This window comes from Bufo gargarizans, chromosome 6 (assembly GCF_014858855.1).
Source record: "Bufo gargarizans isolate SCDJY-AF-19 chromosome 6, ASM1485885v1, whole genome shotgun sequence".
Taxonomy (NCBI): domain Eukaryota; kingdom Metazoa; phylum Chordata; class Amphibia; order Anura; family Bufonidae; genus Bufo; species Bufo gargarizans.
In genome coordinates, this window is record NC_058085.1 from 327,770,429 (window position 1) to 327,787,352 (window position 16,924).

Below are 16,924 nucleotides of genomic sequence, written 5' to 3' on the forward strand. Positions count from 1 at the left end.
TAATTTGCAACACTGATTTAACAGTTTTGGCAGTGTCTTCACAATTCTGTTACCTACTGATCACAGCTGCTCATTTGGTTCAATGTGTTATAATAGGGAGAAAAACACTAACCAAAGGTGACCAGAGCCAGGGGTCGGACTGGGATCTTAAAGTGGCCCTGGAAAAAAACAAATAAATAGGAGCGGCCCCATATTGTAGGCGGATCCAGATTGACAGAAATCGGGGCAACAGAAGTAGGCGGGGCAAACTGTACCTTAGTGCAGCACAAAATACAGTACCGCCCCACAAGAACCATGCACCACAGTGCAGCATAAAATACTCCCACCTGTGTTCAACTGGCCTAAGGACAGTTGAATTCATGAGGGCACCTGTACATGGTGGCCAGGGGCATAAGTACCTTATGGCCGAAGCATTAATTAATGCTGAGAGCATCAGATTATGTACCCAGCTGACAGCTGGGTGGAGGGCTTGGGTGGCCCCCTGGGAATCTGCCCACCAGGAAATTTTCCTGTAGGGTCTATGACCAGTCCACCACTTGACCAGAGCGCTGCTAGGATGTTTGGAAGTTATTTTACCTCTGTAGATGGAGCAGTGGGATAGGGTGGATCTCCGTGAACCCAAGAATATAATGCATACCTCGATTCCTCCACAGCAAGCTATCAATACTGTGACATACATAATAAATGTTATGTGACGTCGGATGCTTAACCTAGGTTTTCAGGCCTTAGGACAGGCTATCAATATCCATTGTCTGGGATCCGACTTCTGATCCCACACTGATCTGCTCCAGCAAGTGCTGTGGCCCTTTCGTTGTTTACAAGCAGACCCATGGGAATAAATGGGTCCATGTGCAATCCACAAAAAAATGCGGATCGGACACGAATGCAAGATACGGTCGTGTGCAACCTTCCCATAAAAGTCAATGAACATCTTGCGGTCCGTCTAGTTGCCGTAAAGCAACGCCCGTTTTTTCATAGATGCCTTTGTGAAAAACGGCCCCCTTGAATAGTACGAGGCTGTCTGTCTGTGAAAACGAACAGAATAGGACATGTCCTATTTTTTAACAACCGTTATTCACAGCCCATTAAAAAAAAATGGCAGTGTGAACAGAACCATAACCAAGTACACCACAGGCCAGTGTACTTATAAAAAGATCCACTTGGGATGGACAGTAAATAAAAAATAAAAAAGAATCTTACATTACAAAACTTCGAGTGCCGTGGTTTATATGAATTTACTCTGATAAACCCCTCCACTGAGCACCGACCGTCATCAATAGGAGTGCCATCCACTATAATTATGAACAGAACCATAGACTGTAATGCAGACTATAGGAAAAGGCGCTGGCCTCAGACATCGTGTACAGAAAATAGATTACACAATCTGCAGTCAGAAAAAAAAAAACTGATTAGAAAAAGTGAACATCTAATTTTAAGTAGTAGAAAACCTAGGCAATGCTTTCCATTAACCCCTGAATCCCTGTTCCGTGTCCCACGTGTTACCTCTCATACGTTCCTGCAGTCTTCCTGACTGGTGTAATGTTTGCAGTAACGCACACGTCTTATATCTCATTTAGCATAGATGGGTTGTTAGAGCCAAGGGGTAAGTTGTGAATAAGCCGGTAACGCTTCAGCAGTGTTGGCAAAACAGCTGAACCTGGAACCATACCGCGTCCTCTGCAGGCCTATTCTAAAGAGCTATTTCCATGAAGGACGGAAGCTGATTGTTCTGGTATTGACAGAAAACAAACACTTCTCCCTAAACCTTTATCATGACGCACAGTTGGAATTTCTAGCGCCTTAACATGTTTTTTTTAATGAACAGAATAGGGGATGGTTTGGCGGTGCGAGCGGGTGCTCATTGATGGAAGCGCACTCTAGTGATCCATTAGCTCAGCCGGTTATGGCTGTCGAGTTTGCCGTCTGCTTTTATGGGCTGCGGTCCAGCTGGGTGTCCTTAATCTTATCTATTTGCTTGTTTGTTTAGGACGTGAAGACTTTCGTTTTACCTGCTACCTTTGAAGATGGAAAAGAGAAGTGTCCATATGATCCGGTCATAGGTTACACCGGTCTTATAATAGGTAAGATGTGTGTGTATTTTGTATCAAGAAATAATGCCCGCTTTTTAGTAGAAACCGTGCCACTTTTTAAATAGGCTATGTCTGGTATTGCAGGTTAGCCTTATTCACTTTAATGGGGCTGCGATGCAACAGTCTGTGGACAAAAATGCTAAGGTTTCTAGGAAAAACAAAACAAAAACAATCTCTGATAGATGCAGGTCTCATCTCTGGGACCTGCACCTATCACTAGAACACAGCCCGCTAAGTCAAGGAGGGCGCACCACTCCATTCATTTCTATCAGGCTGACGGAAATAGCCAAGCCAGTTCTTGGTTATTTTCGTCAGTCCCATTAAAATGAATGGAGGCCGACTGCGCATGCGCAGTCCACTCTTCACACTCTGGGCTACGTTCTAGAGAGAAGTGCGGGTCCCAGAAGTGAGGTGAGACCTGCATCTATCAGACATTGGGGCAGATATGTCGCCAGTGTATCAGATAGGCCAACTTCTTTTAACTACCATCAAAATATGTTTATGATTACATATTAACGGCCTAAATGTGAATATTCTATGTAAATAAAATAAAAAAAACTTTGGATGGTTTCTTGGATATAATTTTTTGGAGTCACTCCATGTATTCTACTTCCTGTCCTAACTCCTGTTCCATTGTTTAGACTTCTAGCTTTGCAGACAGTCTTGCTTGACATTCTCAGTCAGACCATTTACTCCGAACAGAGAGGGAAGTGGTATAAATGACTCCATTGGAGCGTCACACATTACACCGATAAGTGCAGTGCCCTTTTGTGCACATCTTTATCTTGGTCTATCAAGAACAATAGAGGGACCATACTGTTATCCTATATTCTACATCTACTATTATACTAGCAGATGAAATTGTTCCCTTGCAGCAGCAGTAAAAAAAAAAAAAAAACATTGGGTTACCTATCTACTGTCTATAGGAATATTATTTCTATGTGCTGACTACAGAGGGACAAAATTTGAGTTTAATGTTCATTGGCATAGTAATGCTAAAATAAAAAAAAATCCCTACAAATGTTTTCTAGGAATGAGTTGAAAAAAAAAAATACACCTAACATAAATTTCCCTTTAAGGCCCCTTTCACACAGGCGAGTTTTCCGCGCGGGTGCGATGCGTGATGTGAACGCATCGCACCCGCACTGAATCCTGACCTATTCATTTTATTGGGTCTGTGTACATGAGCGTTTTTTTTTTACGCATCAGTTCTGCGTTGCGTGAAAAACGCAGCATGTTCTATATTCTGCGTTTTTCACGCAGCCCCAGCCCCATAGAAGTGAATAGGGCTTCAGTGAAAAACGCATTGCATCCGCAAGCAAGTGCGGATACATTGCGTTTTTCACTTATGGTTGCTGAGAGATGTTGTTTGTAAAACTACAGTTTTTTATCTCGCACGTGAAAAACGCATCAAAACGCATTGCACCCGCGCGGAAAAAACTGAACAGCTGAATGCAATCGCAGACAAAACTGACTGAACTTGCTTGCAAAATGGTGCGAGTTTCACTGAACGCACCGTGAACGCATCCGGACCTAATCCGTCACGCCCGTGTGAAAGGGGCCGAAGACCATAGCACAAAATCTGGTCCGCCTACCGTGTTCGGATTTTAATGCTTCTGCCTCATGTAGTTGAGGGGCCGTTGGTTCCCCTGAGGTTCTAGTATCCCCTTACGACTGCTCCCTCTACAACCCCTCTATCTACACGCTTACACTTTGCCTATTTAGGAAAGGCCAGTGGTCAGTGTCTTAAAAGATTACCCTCTTAACTTTATGATGGCAGTTTTTCCACTTTTTTTTTTATTCTGTTTTGACATTACATTCAATATCTCATGAAAATACAGTTTAGTGTTTTTCCATAACTTAAAAGGGTTCTACACCTTTTAAATACTGATAATCTATCCTTTGGATAGATCATCTACATCTGATTGGCGGAGGTTGTTCACCCGGGACCCCCGCCAAGAAGGCAACGGCACTCGCAGTCTTCTCGCTGTTTCCTGCAGGCCCAGTGATGTTAGGACTATTATCACTGGCCTGGGCGCGGCACATCCCTCTTTCAGTTCAGTGGACCCCTGCCGATAAGATGCTGACGATCTATCCAAAGGATAGTTCATCAGTAATCAAACGGTGTAGAACCCCTTGACAAATTGGACGTCTTTAAAAATGATCGGATTCGGTTCAGGTGGAGATGATTTGTGGGTCTCCTCCATTTAAAGTTGAAGACATACAGTATAAGGCCTCATGCACACGACCTTTACGTTTTTTGCTGTCCGCAAATTGCGAATACGCAAAACATGGAAGCCGCCCTTGTGGCTTCCGCAATTTGCGGAACGGAACAGGAAAGCACATGTTATATTTTTTTGGAACGGAGCAACGGATGCGGACAGCACATGGAGTGCTGTCCGCATCTTTTGCGGCCCTATTGAAGTGAATGGGTCCACACCCGAGCTGCAAAAACTACGGCTCGGATGCGGACCAGAACAACGGTCGCGTGCATGAGGCCTAAGACTGACAGTCTTAAAGACAATGTATCGTTAGGAAACAACGTATTGTTCAAATCATATTTTTAAGTTAAACTTAAAGGGGGTCATTTACTAATCAGAAATTGTGCCACAATCTGCTACTTTTCCCCACTCACGCCAGGTCTACGAAAGTGGGCATGGCCAGGGAAGGGGACGGGCTGGCAGGCCCATCTCATTTACCATTTTCTACACCTGGTTTAGGCGTAGAAATTGGTCTAAATGTAAGACAGCAAGGGAGCTGTGTTATATTTAGTCGTGGCGGTGGATCTGCCGAAGTTATGTAGAGGCCAGCGCCTCTACAATTCCGACGGATCCACCGCCAGCTGTAGGGGATATTAAGACGAGTCTAAAACGTCAGTCTTAAAAAATGACCCCTAAAGTTTGTAAAATTTTTGCTCAATTCTCAATGTCATTAGATATATTCTAAAATAATCTTAAAATCCTCTTGGCTGAGGAGTCCAGTGGGTGGTCCTGCTCAGTAATGGTCGGCCATCTCTGTATGCATGCTTGTACAGAGATGGCGGTCAGTTACTAGGTTGGATCGCCCACTGGACTCCTAGTAGAGCAAAGGGCTGATCACTTTTTTATTTGGTGATTGTTTTGTTGCAGATGGAGGCCTCTACACCGCGTCTCGCTATGGATTCCACAGTATGCCAGACATAAGAAGAAATATTGTTCCGCCAGCTCTGAAAACTGAGGCGTCTCCCCGTTACTGGTTGATGGGTAAGATATTTTGGATCTTGAAAAAATAGAAGCGTAAGGCTTTGAATGCTATATGTGTTCATATATGTCTGCATCAGTGGTTGCTTATTTGGATATTTGCCCATTTGTGTTTGGACGTAACTGGCAGAGAGTCCTCCTGAAATTGTGATTTCAGGCTGTGGATACATGGAGTCATCTATGATTTATAGTAAGAACTGCATCATTTTTGCTATTTGGGATATGTATATGACCTTGCAAAAACTGTAAAAACCGCGGACGTTGCATACGGTTCCAGTTAATGCAGTGATCTTTGTGACTGAATGCCACTGGTCACATCAGACCGAGGACAAGTCTTTCTTTCTAATTGCAAGAATGTTTAGACCAAATGACTCCAGGACGTCTGTACTATTAGGCTACTTAAACATGGGTGCGGGCTGACTTGCAGAAATTTTGCACACAATTTTCATGCAGATTTCTGTGCGTTTCTGCACCAAATCCGCACCACTTTTAGTGCAGATTTGATTACGTTTTGATGCAGATCTGACCCCTGCATGGAAAAGGGTGAAACCTGCACAAAGAATTAACATGCTGTGGATTTCAAAAACCGGACAGCAGGTCAATTTCCACATGGAACAGAAAATCAAAGAGTACATGAGATTTGTCTAATGTCATTTGCTTTATTTACTGTATTACACTGCGTTTTTTCCCGCACAAGAATCCGAGTGGAAAAACTGCATGCAGTCTGCACAGTGTGCAAGTAGTCTTAGTCTTATCGAAGGCAGCAAAAACCTGATGGTCACGTGTATTCAGACTTGACTCGCTTGTCTTTGGAAATGCTTTTGTCTTCTGTTTTCAACCTTCCAGTTTTTGCTCGAGTGATATTTTGGGGAAGCTGTAAATAATTGATTGCAGAACATATGAAAGAGCTTCTGCTCATCCTCTGACATTCTGTGTTATGACATTTGGTAAAGATGGGGACTGTGTGATATTTTACAAGATGGCAGGCAGCTTGTAATCGGCCTTTGCAAAGTTGTCCGGGTTCCCAGCCTGGCTGTGTTCTCATTCCTTTATCTGCTCTAGCATAAGGATGTCACTTCTGGGTGGGATCATTTCGTTGTCACATTGTTTTCCGGAAAACCTTTGTAGGGGTAGCATATTAGTTACATGTCCATATTTCTAGTAGCCAAAATGGGACAAAACTATTTTGGGAAATAGGAGCACTGAAAGAATAGGCTGGACACATAGATGAGTTCTGTGTATTGATGAGTAGAGCTCCCCCCCCCCCCCACCTCCCCCACCAGTGACTGGCAGGTTGCTGTGCATGCATATATACATAGCAGCCGGTCACTGCGGAGAGCGGTGGGGGTAGCAGATGAACACACTGAACACAAACTATGTATTCTTTCAGTGCATCCCTTTGCTAAAATGCCCAATTTTTTTTTGTGCCATGTTGCCCTATACACTGGGCAGTATATTTAGCCGACAGACCTGCTTTAAAGGGAATGTGAAATGATGAAAACGATCTCTTGTTTAAATAATGTTTTTATTCTAAGCATATTTTTGATAGAATATTTGGTGATATTCTTAATTTTCCATGTCAGGATCTACATTTAATCAAAACCCATAAAATCCTGCAGTTCACACTATCCACTAAGCCTAATAATAGGCACTACTTCCTGCAGTTATCTGCTTATCATTACAAGCAGGATTAGAATCACAGATATCACCTCCACGCAGTGCATGCCTTGAAAACTCTCCCATAGAAGTTAATAGAGTTGGCTTCAGACCATTGTGTCTATGGCCCATGGGGCTGCTGTAAAGCAATTTTCTTAATGCTTTCTTAATGCTGTTAAGAACAGGCTCAGGCAAGATGGCCGCCCCCATAATCATGTTCAGTAAATGGAATAAAAAAAATTGCAGTCATAAAATAAAAAGAGATTAGGAAAAAATGTCTGTAGCTATCTGGTTTTAGATGGCCGGAAAAAAAAATTGGTGACACATTCCCTTTAATTACTGCCCATTCCTAGATTTTCAGCCTTCTTATTGAGGTTTTCATGATTTTGGCGTCTGGATTTACTCACCTTGCGGTTGGTCATCATCTTTGTCTTTTGTCTCAGTAAAGACATTGTTAGACTATCACTAGGATAGCCATTTGTGTCTGATTGGTGGAATCCAGACCACTGTGACCCCCGCCGATGACGATAACAGACTGCCAGGAAAGATGCTTGCAATGTCCACTGTCACCTCCCCCTTTTTTCCAACCTTATGGGATCCATCAAAAAGAAAAAACAGAATAGAATCATCTGGAGACAGTTGCGTAATGTTTTCTCGGCTTACCACGCTTGGACCGCTACCCATGAGAAATTAAAGGGGTATTTCCATCTCAGACAATGGGAGCATATCGCTAGGATATGCCCCCATTGTCTGATAGGTGCGGGTCCCAGCGCTGGGACCCGCACCTACGCTGAGAATGGAGAGGGGAGAGTGGTGGCGGAGGACCCTGGGTTTTCCAGGGTCCGGCCACCGCCAAGCACTCTAGCTTAGCGATATGCCCCCATTGTGTGTAATGGAAATACCCCTTTAATGGCATATCCTAGCTTTAAAAGGGTTTTCTGGTAATATTATTATTTTACCCAGTGCCTGCAGCCTGCCTCCTGAAACAGAAGATTCATACTTACCTGCTCCATGCTTCTCCGGTCCTCCGCACAGCCTCTGCCGTCTCCTTGGTCATGGTCACATGCTCTGCTCCAGCCAATGACAGACTTCCGCTGTGTTGTGGCCACAAGTAGCACTTCACCACTGAAGCCAGTTTTCGGCTACAGAGTTGCATGTGACTAAGCCTGTGCTTCACTTTATGTAAACAGTGCAGAGACCAAAAGATGGAGAGAGCGGAGGCAGCGCGAGGGACCCGAGCAGCATGGAGAAGGTATGTATAAATCTTCAGTTTCAGGGGGGCATCCTGCTGGCACTTGCTAAAATATCATTATTACTGGGAAGTCCCTTTAAACTATCAATTTCTCAGACGGCAAGGGGTGAAAACTAAGCTGAGCGTCTGAGCTCCCCCTAGTGGTTGCCTCAAGCAGCCAAAATTGTATGATTGAGCTTCTGCTCATACTGAGGATTTGGTCCTAAAGGTGTATAACCCCAATAAACCAGCCTGTGATTTCACACCTCCTCAGATTATAAGCTTCTTCGTAAAATAAAAACATTCACAAAAATGATTTGTCATTTTTAGATGCTGAATTTGTAACTTCTGCATTAATTCAAGAAAGTCTAAGTACTGCCCTAGGAGATGACGATAAAATCTACTACTTCTTCAACGAGAACATCATGGAAGAAACATCAGAGTTTCTGGACAAGACCAAAGTAGCAAGAGTGGCTCGTGTTTGCAAGGTAATAGTTTCATCAGTGAGACAGTGATGTTATATGGTTCTTGTATTATTATAGAGCTGCGGTATAATAATTATTATTGGAGGAAGTGTACTAACGGAGTACCAGATTGTGATTGACAGGGAAAATGGACATATCCTCTCTCATTTGTTTGAAGCTACATTTTGTCTTTCCCCTTATTACTTTTCTTTATCTTTTAAAGGGATTTTCTAAGTGTTTTTTAAATAATCCCCCAGCCAGCAGGTCATGACTGTCCGCAGCAGTGACGTGTCTCCCAAGGGGCATGTGACCATATTGACAAGTCGCTTGGGGATACATCACTGCTGTGGCCAGTCATTGGATGCAGCAGCACATATGATCCCCGTCTGTGTTGGAAGTTTGCTTCCTGGGGCCAAAGCACAATAAAGACAGTGTTGGACTGACAAGCCGGAATCAAGCATCAAGTTCCGGACAGATATGTTGCTTTTCTACTTTTTTATACTGATGTCCTGTTATAGTCCACATTACAGACAAGGATAGGACGGTTCTATTAGAGGCCGGCTGTTCTGTTCCGCATAATGTGCAATGCACACACCCGGTATCCATGTTTTGTGGATTCGCAATTTGCTGACTGCAAAACATCCAATGGTCGTGTTCATGAGCACTTACAGTGATAACAAAAATATTAAAGATGCACAAACACACATGTGGCAGAATGTACACATATATGAATATCCTGCACTTAAGTCAGTCAGAAACAAGACACATGCAGCGCACACCAATCACTCATTGGACACATGTGGCACACAATACACTTATACATGGGTCACATGCCACTGATGCATATGTCACATGCTGCACATACACTACTGATACAGAGATCATATATGGCACACAGCAATCACACATAGGAAACACGCAATGCACACACCAAGACATTTATGCCTAACCCTATTAAGTGTAGCACCCTTAAAAGGGTTAAAGGGGTTGTCTCACTTCAGCAATTGGCATTTATTATGTAGAGAAAGTTAATACAAGGCACTTACTAATGTATTGTGATTGTCCATATTGCCTCCTTTCCATCACATTATACACAGCATGTATCTACGGTTATTACCACCGTGTAATCCAGCAGCGGTGGCCGTGCTTGCACACTATAGGTATAGGTGTTGGCCTATGCGCACTTCCAGCCTTTGCCTATAGTGTGTAAGCACGGCCACCACTGCTGGATTACACAGTGGTAATAACCACGGATACGTGCTGTGTATAATGTGATGAAAAGGAGGCAATATGGACAATTACAATACATTAGTAAGTGCCTTGTATTAACTGCATGATAAATGCCATTTACTGAAGTGAGACAAACCCTTTAACCCCTTTAAGAATAAATGTCTGGCATGAAATTAACCAAATCATAACCTCTTCAGATTGCACATAATCTACAGTATATTTAAAAGGGTTGTCCTACCATAATGACCTATTGCCTATCTACAGGATAGGTGATAAATATCAGATTGCTGGGGTCTGACTGCTGGAACACCCACTGATCATGAAAAAAGGGGTCCTGAGACATTCAATTATATTACCACCAATCTATGTACACAAGGGTCTTAAGACCACGTTCCCTTGATCATGGGGGTCCCAGCAGTCAGACCCCCATCAATCAGACACTTATCACCTGTCGTGTCATAGCTGTTGGACCTTTTCACATTCCCTATTTATAAAGGATTTCTTTGGGTGTAAAAATTAAATTAAATTAAAATTAAAAATCTGGCCCAAAATATGTGTCATACTAAAATAGCAATGCTCGTCTGTTAAAGGACCTGTGTTTACTTTTCTAGTTATCCTCTATCCACAGGATCGGGGATAACTAAGTCATCCATGGGGGTCTTAACACTGAAGCCCCCACTGATCGCCCTTCTTGACTGAGTGGCAGGTTGAGCATATGCCCTGCCTCTCCATCCATTCTCTATGGGGTCGCTGAAAAATGGAGTACAGCACTGGATATTTCCAGTGGTCCCAAAGAGAATAAATGGAGCAGCAGGGCATATGTGTGGCCTGCCACACCATTAAAAAGGGGGAACAGGACCCGTTCCTGGGATCAGTGGGGGTGGCAGAATTGGACCCCACCATTCATATAGTTATGCCCTATGGTGTGGAGGAGATAATTTGAAAACCTGGACAACCCCTTTAAATCCTCCACTGCTCCACCACCAGTATCTCTTTACATGGCAGCAGTGATGCCTGTAAATACGGAATATCATCACTGCTGCCATGTAAACCATACGTGCCAATACTGGAGAATGTGACACACTGTGCAGAATTTTTAGGCATAAATCCAACCCCCTTTGCAGGTCATAACTTTTAACAAAGCCCAAGCAAAGGTGGTAGAGGAGCAATGTGAGCAAAGGGCATAAACGGACAGTCATAACTGAAGCAGAGGCATTAGGGTCACCTGAGGCAGGGTAATAGTGGGGATCCTGGAGCAGAGGTATTAGTGGTGCAACTGGAAAAGATGCAGTATTAGGGGTACATGAGAGTGGGGGCATTGGGGGGGAGGCATCTGTAGCTGGGGCACTTATGAGAGTGCACCTAAAGCAGAGGCATTGGGGGACCTAGGGCAGATATGTTCTCTCCTCCTTCACGGCCAGCAGCTGGAAAGTTTAAAATATACTGCGGTGCCTCCTGTACAATTTACACCAGTAGGAGGCTGCATCGCTGCATACTGCCACCTAGTGGCTACAATAATTATCTCTCCAGAGAAACAAGAGAAATAATTACTCCTCCATCTTATCTCCAGGCACAGGAGACTGGGGGCCCACCGAGGAATCCCCCGCCTCCCCGATGGGCCAGTCCGAGCCGGCCTGTGATGTCACTTTCTTCTGTCACATGGCTTAGGCGCAGATCACTCCCATTGAAGTGAACTGGGCTGGGTTGCGTAAGCTCTGAGGAGGCAGCAGTGCTCACTGGAGCGCCATTGCCTTCTCAAACAGCTGATCGGCAGGGATGCTGCAGATTAGATAGTGATGACCTATTCTGAAGTTAATTCATCAGTATAAAAAAAGTCAGAAGACCCTTTTAACATGTCTTGTCTGCTGGGGGAGGGGGGGGGGGGTTTAAAACCCACTTATAAGTTGGACAACCCTTTTATTAATATATTCATATCACTGAAATTTTCTGAATTTTAATCACTCCCTTTATGGTGTGGAGTGACCCCATATACAGTAGGGAATTGAAAATCAAACCTTCAATACTTTCTGTTTAAAACCATAAGCAGAATACTGACTACTGTGTATAGTAACCTGTCTTCTGCTTATTGTAAAGCACACAGACTTGTGGAATACTAATTGGGGTCCATAAATTTGTGTAAAATGGAGGGCAGAATATTGGTTAGCTATTTCTTATTAAATACGGTTCTTTCATTGATCAAGTGAATCTTTGTTGTCTTGTCTCGACGCGCAGGAGGTGGCAGGAGATGCCCGCTCATCCGAGCACTGCCCACAGCATCTCCTGCTATTTCTCACACATTTCCTGTGTGCTGAGACTGGGGCAATGGGAACATGATGTAACAGTAGCACCCTTTTTTTATTTTTATTTTTTTTATTAAAAACTCCCAGTCCTATCATTTGTCCACGAGGCATCTTGCAGAACACTTGCATCAGTGTAGCCAACAATATTACCGCTAACCTTTATGTCTTCTTGCTATATAAAATGTATCACCTTGGAACGTGTCCATATTTTATAACAAGCTTTCTGTGCAAAAAGCCACCAAGTAAAGAAGCCTGTGTGTGCAGTTTGCAGTTGCTAAACCTTGTGCAACCTGGTGTATGACTAGAGGGAGCAGCTCCGTATCAGTGAGGATATGTGTGGGCTGTAGACGTGTTCTACCTTTCGTGTAGGTAGTTTTATGACTATGCACCTGTGTGATGATTATGCCTTTATCTTTACTATCTCTTCATGACAATATCTCATCTCGAATACAATCATGTTCTTGTCAGTGAACAGTTTCTTTTTGCTTCCTTATATCATCCTTGCTTAATCCGGTGATTTTCTAGTTCCCGGATCCCTCTGACCATGCTCACAAAATATAAAATGAGTTGTAGGACTATTGGTGTGGCCCTTTCAGACAGTGTGTCATCCAACGCATATAATGTACCTCTGTATTGGACTTGGTAGGGAAGAAGGTAAGACCATGGGTGATGAAATGGCACCATGGTCTTCCTGACATATCTGTTTTTTGTAACTATTTGCATTTCCTATGCAGTAACAATTCTCAAACTTCATTTTCTAAAACACTGCATTGTGCCGTTCCTCTATTCTTCCGACTATGAATTTTTTGCATTCTTCCGTCAAAAACATGTCTCCCTGTACAGTCTAGTATTACTTGCACTAATTAAACTGTGTCAGACTGTGACTGGACCCCCCCCCCCCCTACTGGTAACACCCATTTGGAAATGATGACACAGAATTGATATATCATGTAGAATACAGTTATTTACTAAAACAGACAGGTCATGAGAGGTGACAACTCCTCGTTCTCGTTACAGAAAGTATAGTAAGGCTTTACTTGGTACCACACTGCCTTTGTCTGGTGTGCAACAACCATACTCCTTTCAAAGGGGTTTTTACCAACTAGTCTCAGGTGTTCAACTGAAGATAGAACTACCCCTGATAGAGAGCTGTTAAAGGTGTTGTCCGGTTAAGGATAATAACGATCTATCCTCCGGATAGGTCATCAATATCAGATCGGTGGGGTCGATTAGCTGTTTGAAGAGAAGGCAGCGTTCCTGTGAACAATGCGTTCTCTTCACTGTTTACCTGCTCATTGTGGGACCCCACCGTTCTAATGTTGATGACTTTTCCTGAGGTCATCAATATCGGCAACTGGACAACCCGTTTAAGAGGTGAGATGTCTTGGCAGGACATAAAGGGGCAGCCTTTATAAAGGGAAACCAGTTGAGTGGGATTATGGAGACCTAATTTCAAGAACCCTGAAACAACTGTACAAAGACAATCTGCTCTTTCTTTTGGAGGTGTCTCTGGTTTGGTTGACATGAGCCGATTTGCATAATTTTTCAATGGAGCATTTCCTAAAAATTAGTGTCCATATACCTGCTGGTTCTAATGCTTCTAATCCAGCCATGCAATGCTCTGCTCTGTACCGCTGAGGAGCAGGAACCCTAAAACAGCTGTCTTCAGATGGGTCACTCTTCATTTTGGAGGAGTCTCTGGTTTGGATGTCATGAGCTAATTTGCCTATAGATGTCATACAGGAGGAGGAGATTGGATATCTGCGGAGAGTTATGGAGCTATAAAATCGCAGCCTTTGCTACACACCTTAGGTTGTTGACCCATACACTTTGTTTTTCTGAAACTATGACATCAATTCTTCTGTCTATTTTCTGCAGTCTTTCTAGTGAAAAACAGTGATTTGTTTTACCTTGCGTTCCTGGTCCTGTCCTATGAAGGGAGATGGTCTCAGAAGATCACTTTATCTAACGTGTTTCTTGTGTTAACAGAAGGCAATAAACATCTTTTTCCCGCCTTTTCTGAAACATCATGCAATAGCTCACGTTTGCCCAATTCAGAAACAAGCCATAAATGTATAATTGTCCTCTGAAAAAAGTCTGTATGAAACGTTCTCCGAGTGATCTCATTTTTGTTACGTTCCTCGCCATCAGATAAATGCAGACAGATGGTAAATAGCTTCATTTCTTATCAATTTGTAAAGCGTTTCCTCTAGTCGGGAACACATTTCACAATTCACAAACATTTAGAACTTGTATTTTTCATTGAACTTTTGTTGTGACTGTCAAACAAACAAGTGGGTACCGGGTTGCATAGTCTTGTTAGTGTAAGATGTAGAGCCAGGCGCACGTCAACGCTTAAAGGGGTTATATGAGATAAAAAAAAATGGCTGCTTTCTTTCAGAAACAGCACTACTTTTGTCCATGGGCTGTGTCTGGTATTGTTGCTCATCTCCATTCACTAGACTGGTTGTTAAATTGCAACACCAACCATGGCCTATAGAGAAGATTGGCGACTGTTTCTGGAAGAAAGCAGGCAGGGTTTTCTTCTCCTACAAACCCTTTGCTTTTGAGGAAAATGAAAGAGCATAACATGTTACCGTTATATGTTGTTTAAAATAAAATTAGTCTATTTAAAGCGACCTTCCAGTTCAAGAAAAAAAAATCCTGGGAACAAAAAGAGCACTTACATGGTGTCCTCCTTTTCATCTTTTCAACTGTGGATCTGCCAATTCCTGGCCTTCTCAGTCTACCTGATGCAAACTGTGCATTTGGTAGTCCAAGACATTTCCTGCTTCTCCAGTCCTGCTCTTGGATTGTGGACTTTTCATGTGCTAACCAATCTGAGGGCATCAGGGAGTGTCTTGGACTACCAAATGCACAGCAGTCATCAAGTAGTCTGAGAAGTTTTGAGGCCATCTTGGATGACAGAAGTACTAGACCATAGGAGTCAAGCAAACGTGTGGACAACACACGATGCAATATCACAACCAGATTTCAATTTATTCAAAGACAATGTGTTTCGGGGTACATTAGACCCCTTTATCAAGTCTAAAAGAAGATAAATATAAGGAAAACAAACTACTCCATAATCGCCGGTGAGACACCACGGGGATCAATAACCTGTAGGGAGAGAAAGGTACCTGGAAGTTAAGAGCTGAATCAGAGTCACGGCCGCTGCTTGCTGGCACGTGGGACGTTCGGTTCGTTGTGTGCTCACAGCGCGCGCTTACTACAGGAAGTTAAGGTGGTAGTATGGGAGGAGAGGGACATGCTGATTGGAGAGAGGCCAGCTGCTGGGCAGGTTGGGATTGCGATACTAATTGATGGGCTAAGAGTGAAGGATGATGCGGAATGTGAACTGAAGTGACCAATGAACAAATGGACGGGCAATAAGGAGTTTGTTTATAAGGGTAACGGTGGGAGACAAATGGAGAGAGAGTAGAGGAAATATAATAAGTAATGATATGGATATCAAGGGCCAGGTAAATAGACCTAGTGTGTAATAAACAGAGAGAAATTATGTGTGAAAGACTTGTACTAATATGCGCAATAATGCCAGTGATACTACTTGCAGATCGGGGAATGCTAATAGCTGAACAACTAAAGGTACAACAGTGTTGAATAAAAATTAAATGAAAGGGAGCAGATATATGTGAAATACAGTATAAGGTCATTTGTGAAATAAGCAGGGGGAAGGTTGTCACTGGGAGAATGGACACTTATAATGATATAAAATCAGAATCAAGAAAGATAAAAATATATTTGTGTGAAAATAGACAGTTGGTGATTAAAAAATTATGATTATTAATAAATTAATGAATTGGTGATTGCAATTTAATAGAAATATATATATAGTGATAATAACAATTGGGGGATGACAAAGGTTGGGAGTGTGGACGAGATCAATGTAAGGGTCCCAGCTGGGGTAAAGAGTGACAATTTGGTCAATTCCCAAAACAGTTAGAATCTATTCTCAAAGAGGAGATTCAACATCACCTTGACTGGATTTTGCTTGAGGTATACGTCAAGGAACTCTTGGTCCCACGTGGCCTGCGGCTTAGAATCGAAAGCCCATTTAAGAATGATGCAGACTTTACAAAGCATTGGGATAATTATATGTTGGAATGTGCTAGGGGGATGATGAAACGTTAATGCACTAAACGTGAATCATTGTGCAACACCCTCAAAGATCAGATCTACTCACAGCCCTTTTTTCACAGGTTAATAGGAAGGGAAAACACCATATACACACCACAACGAATAGACAACAATCTAGGCCTCAAAAGCTAAGGAAGAGGGATGGTGACCTCCTTGTAATCCCTAGGCCTTTCCCTAACTCCTGCCAGTATGAGCAGATACTGATGGTGGAAATACTCATACACCAGATACCTAAAGCCCTGCTAAAATTGACGAGCCCTAGGATAGGTAGCAGGGGATGAGACAGCTGTTTCCTTCCAGAATGAAGGAACCTGCATCTTCCTGAGGCCTAGAAACAACACACACCAAATAATAAGGAACAGCAAAGGCAACAAGTACTGGATGAATGGAGAAGCAGGAGATCCTAGACAAACCAGCACTAGCAACTCCAAGCAGAAACTATCAACCGCATGGTCAGCAGTGTGACACGGATCTAAATAGAGCCTCATCACTGATAACGAGCGGCACCTGAGGAGAGGCGAGATCCTGCTAAACAACAACATACATAAAAGAAAAC

General features: G+C 43.0%; 1 protein-coding gene across 1 annotated transcript in view; it reads left to right on the plus strand.

Moving 5' to 3' along the window:
- Nucleotides 1-16,924, plus strand: part of SEMA4G (semaphorin 4G) — a 191,482-nt gene that overhangs the window by 117,956 nt on the left and 56,602 nt on the right. The window contains exons 6-8 of the mRNA XM_044298643.1: nucleotides 1,988-2,081; nucleotides 5,219-5,332; nucleotides 8,547-8,704. Of these exons, the coding sequence (XP_044154578.1) occupies nucleotides 1,988-2,081; nucleotides 5,219-5,332; nucleotides 8,547-8,704 (366 nt within the window). The remainder of the gene's footprint in view (nucleotides 1-1,987; nucleotides 2,082-5,218; nucleotides 5,333-8,546; nucleotides 8,705-16,924) is intronic.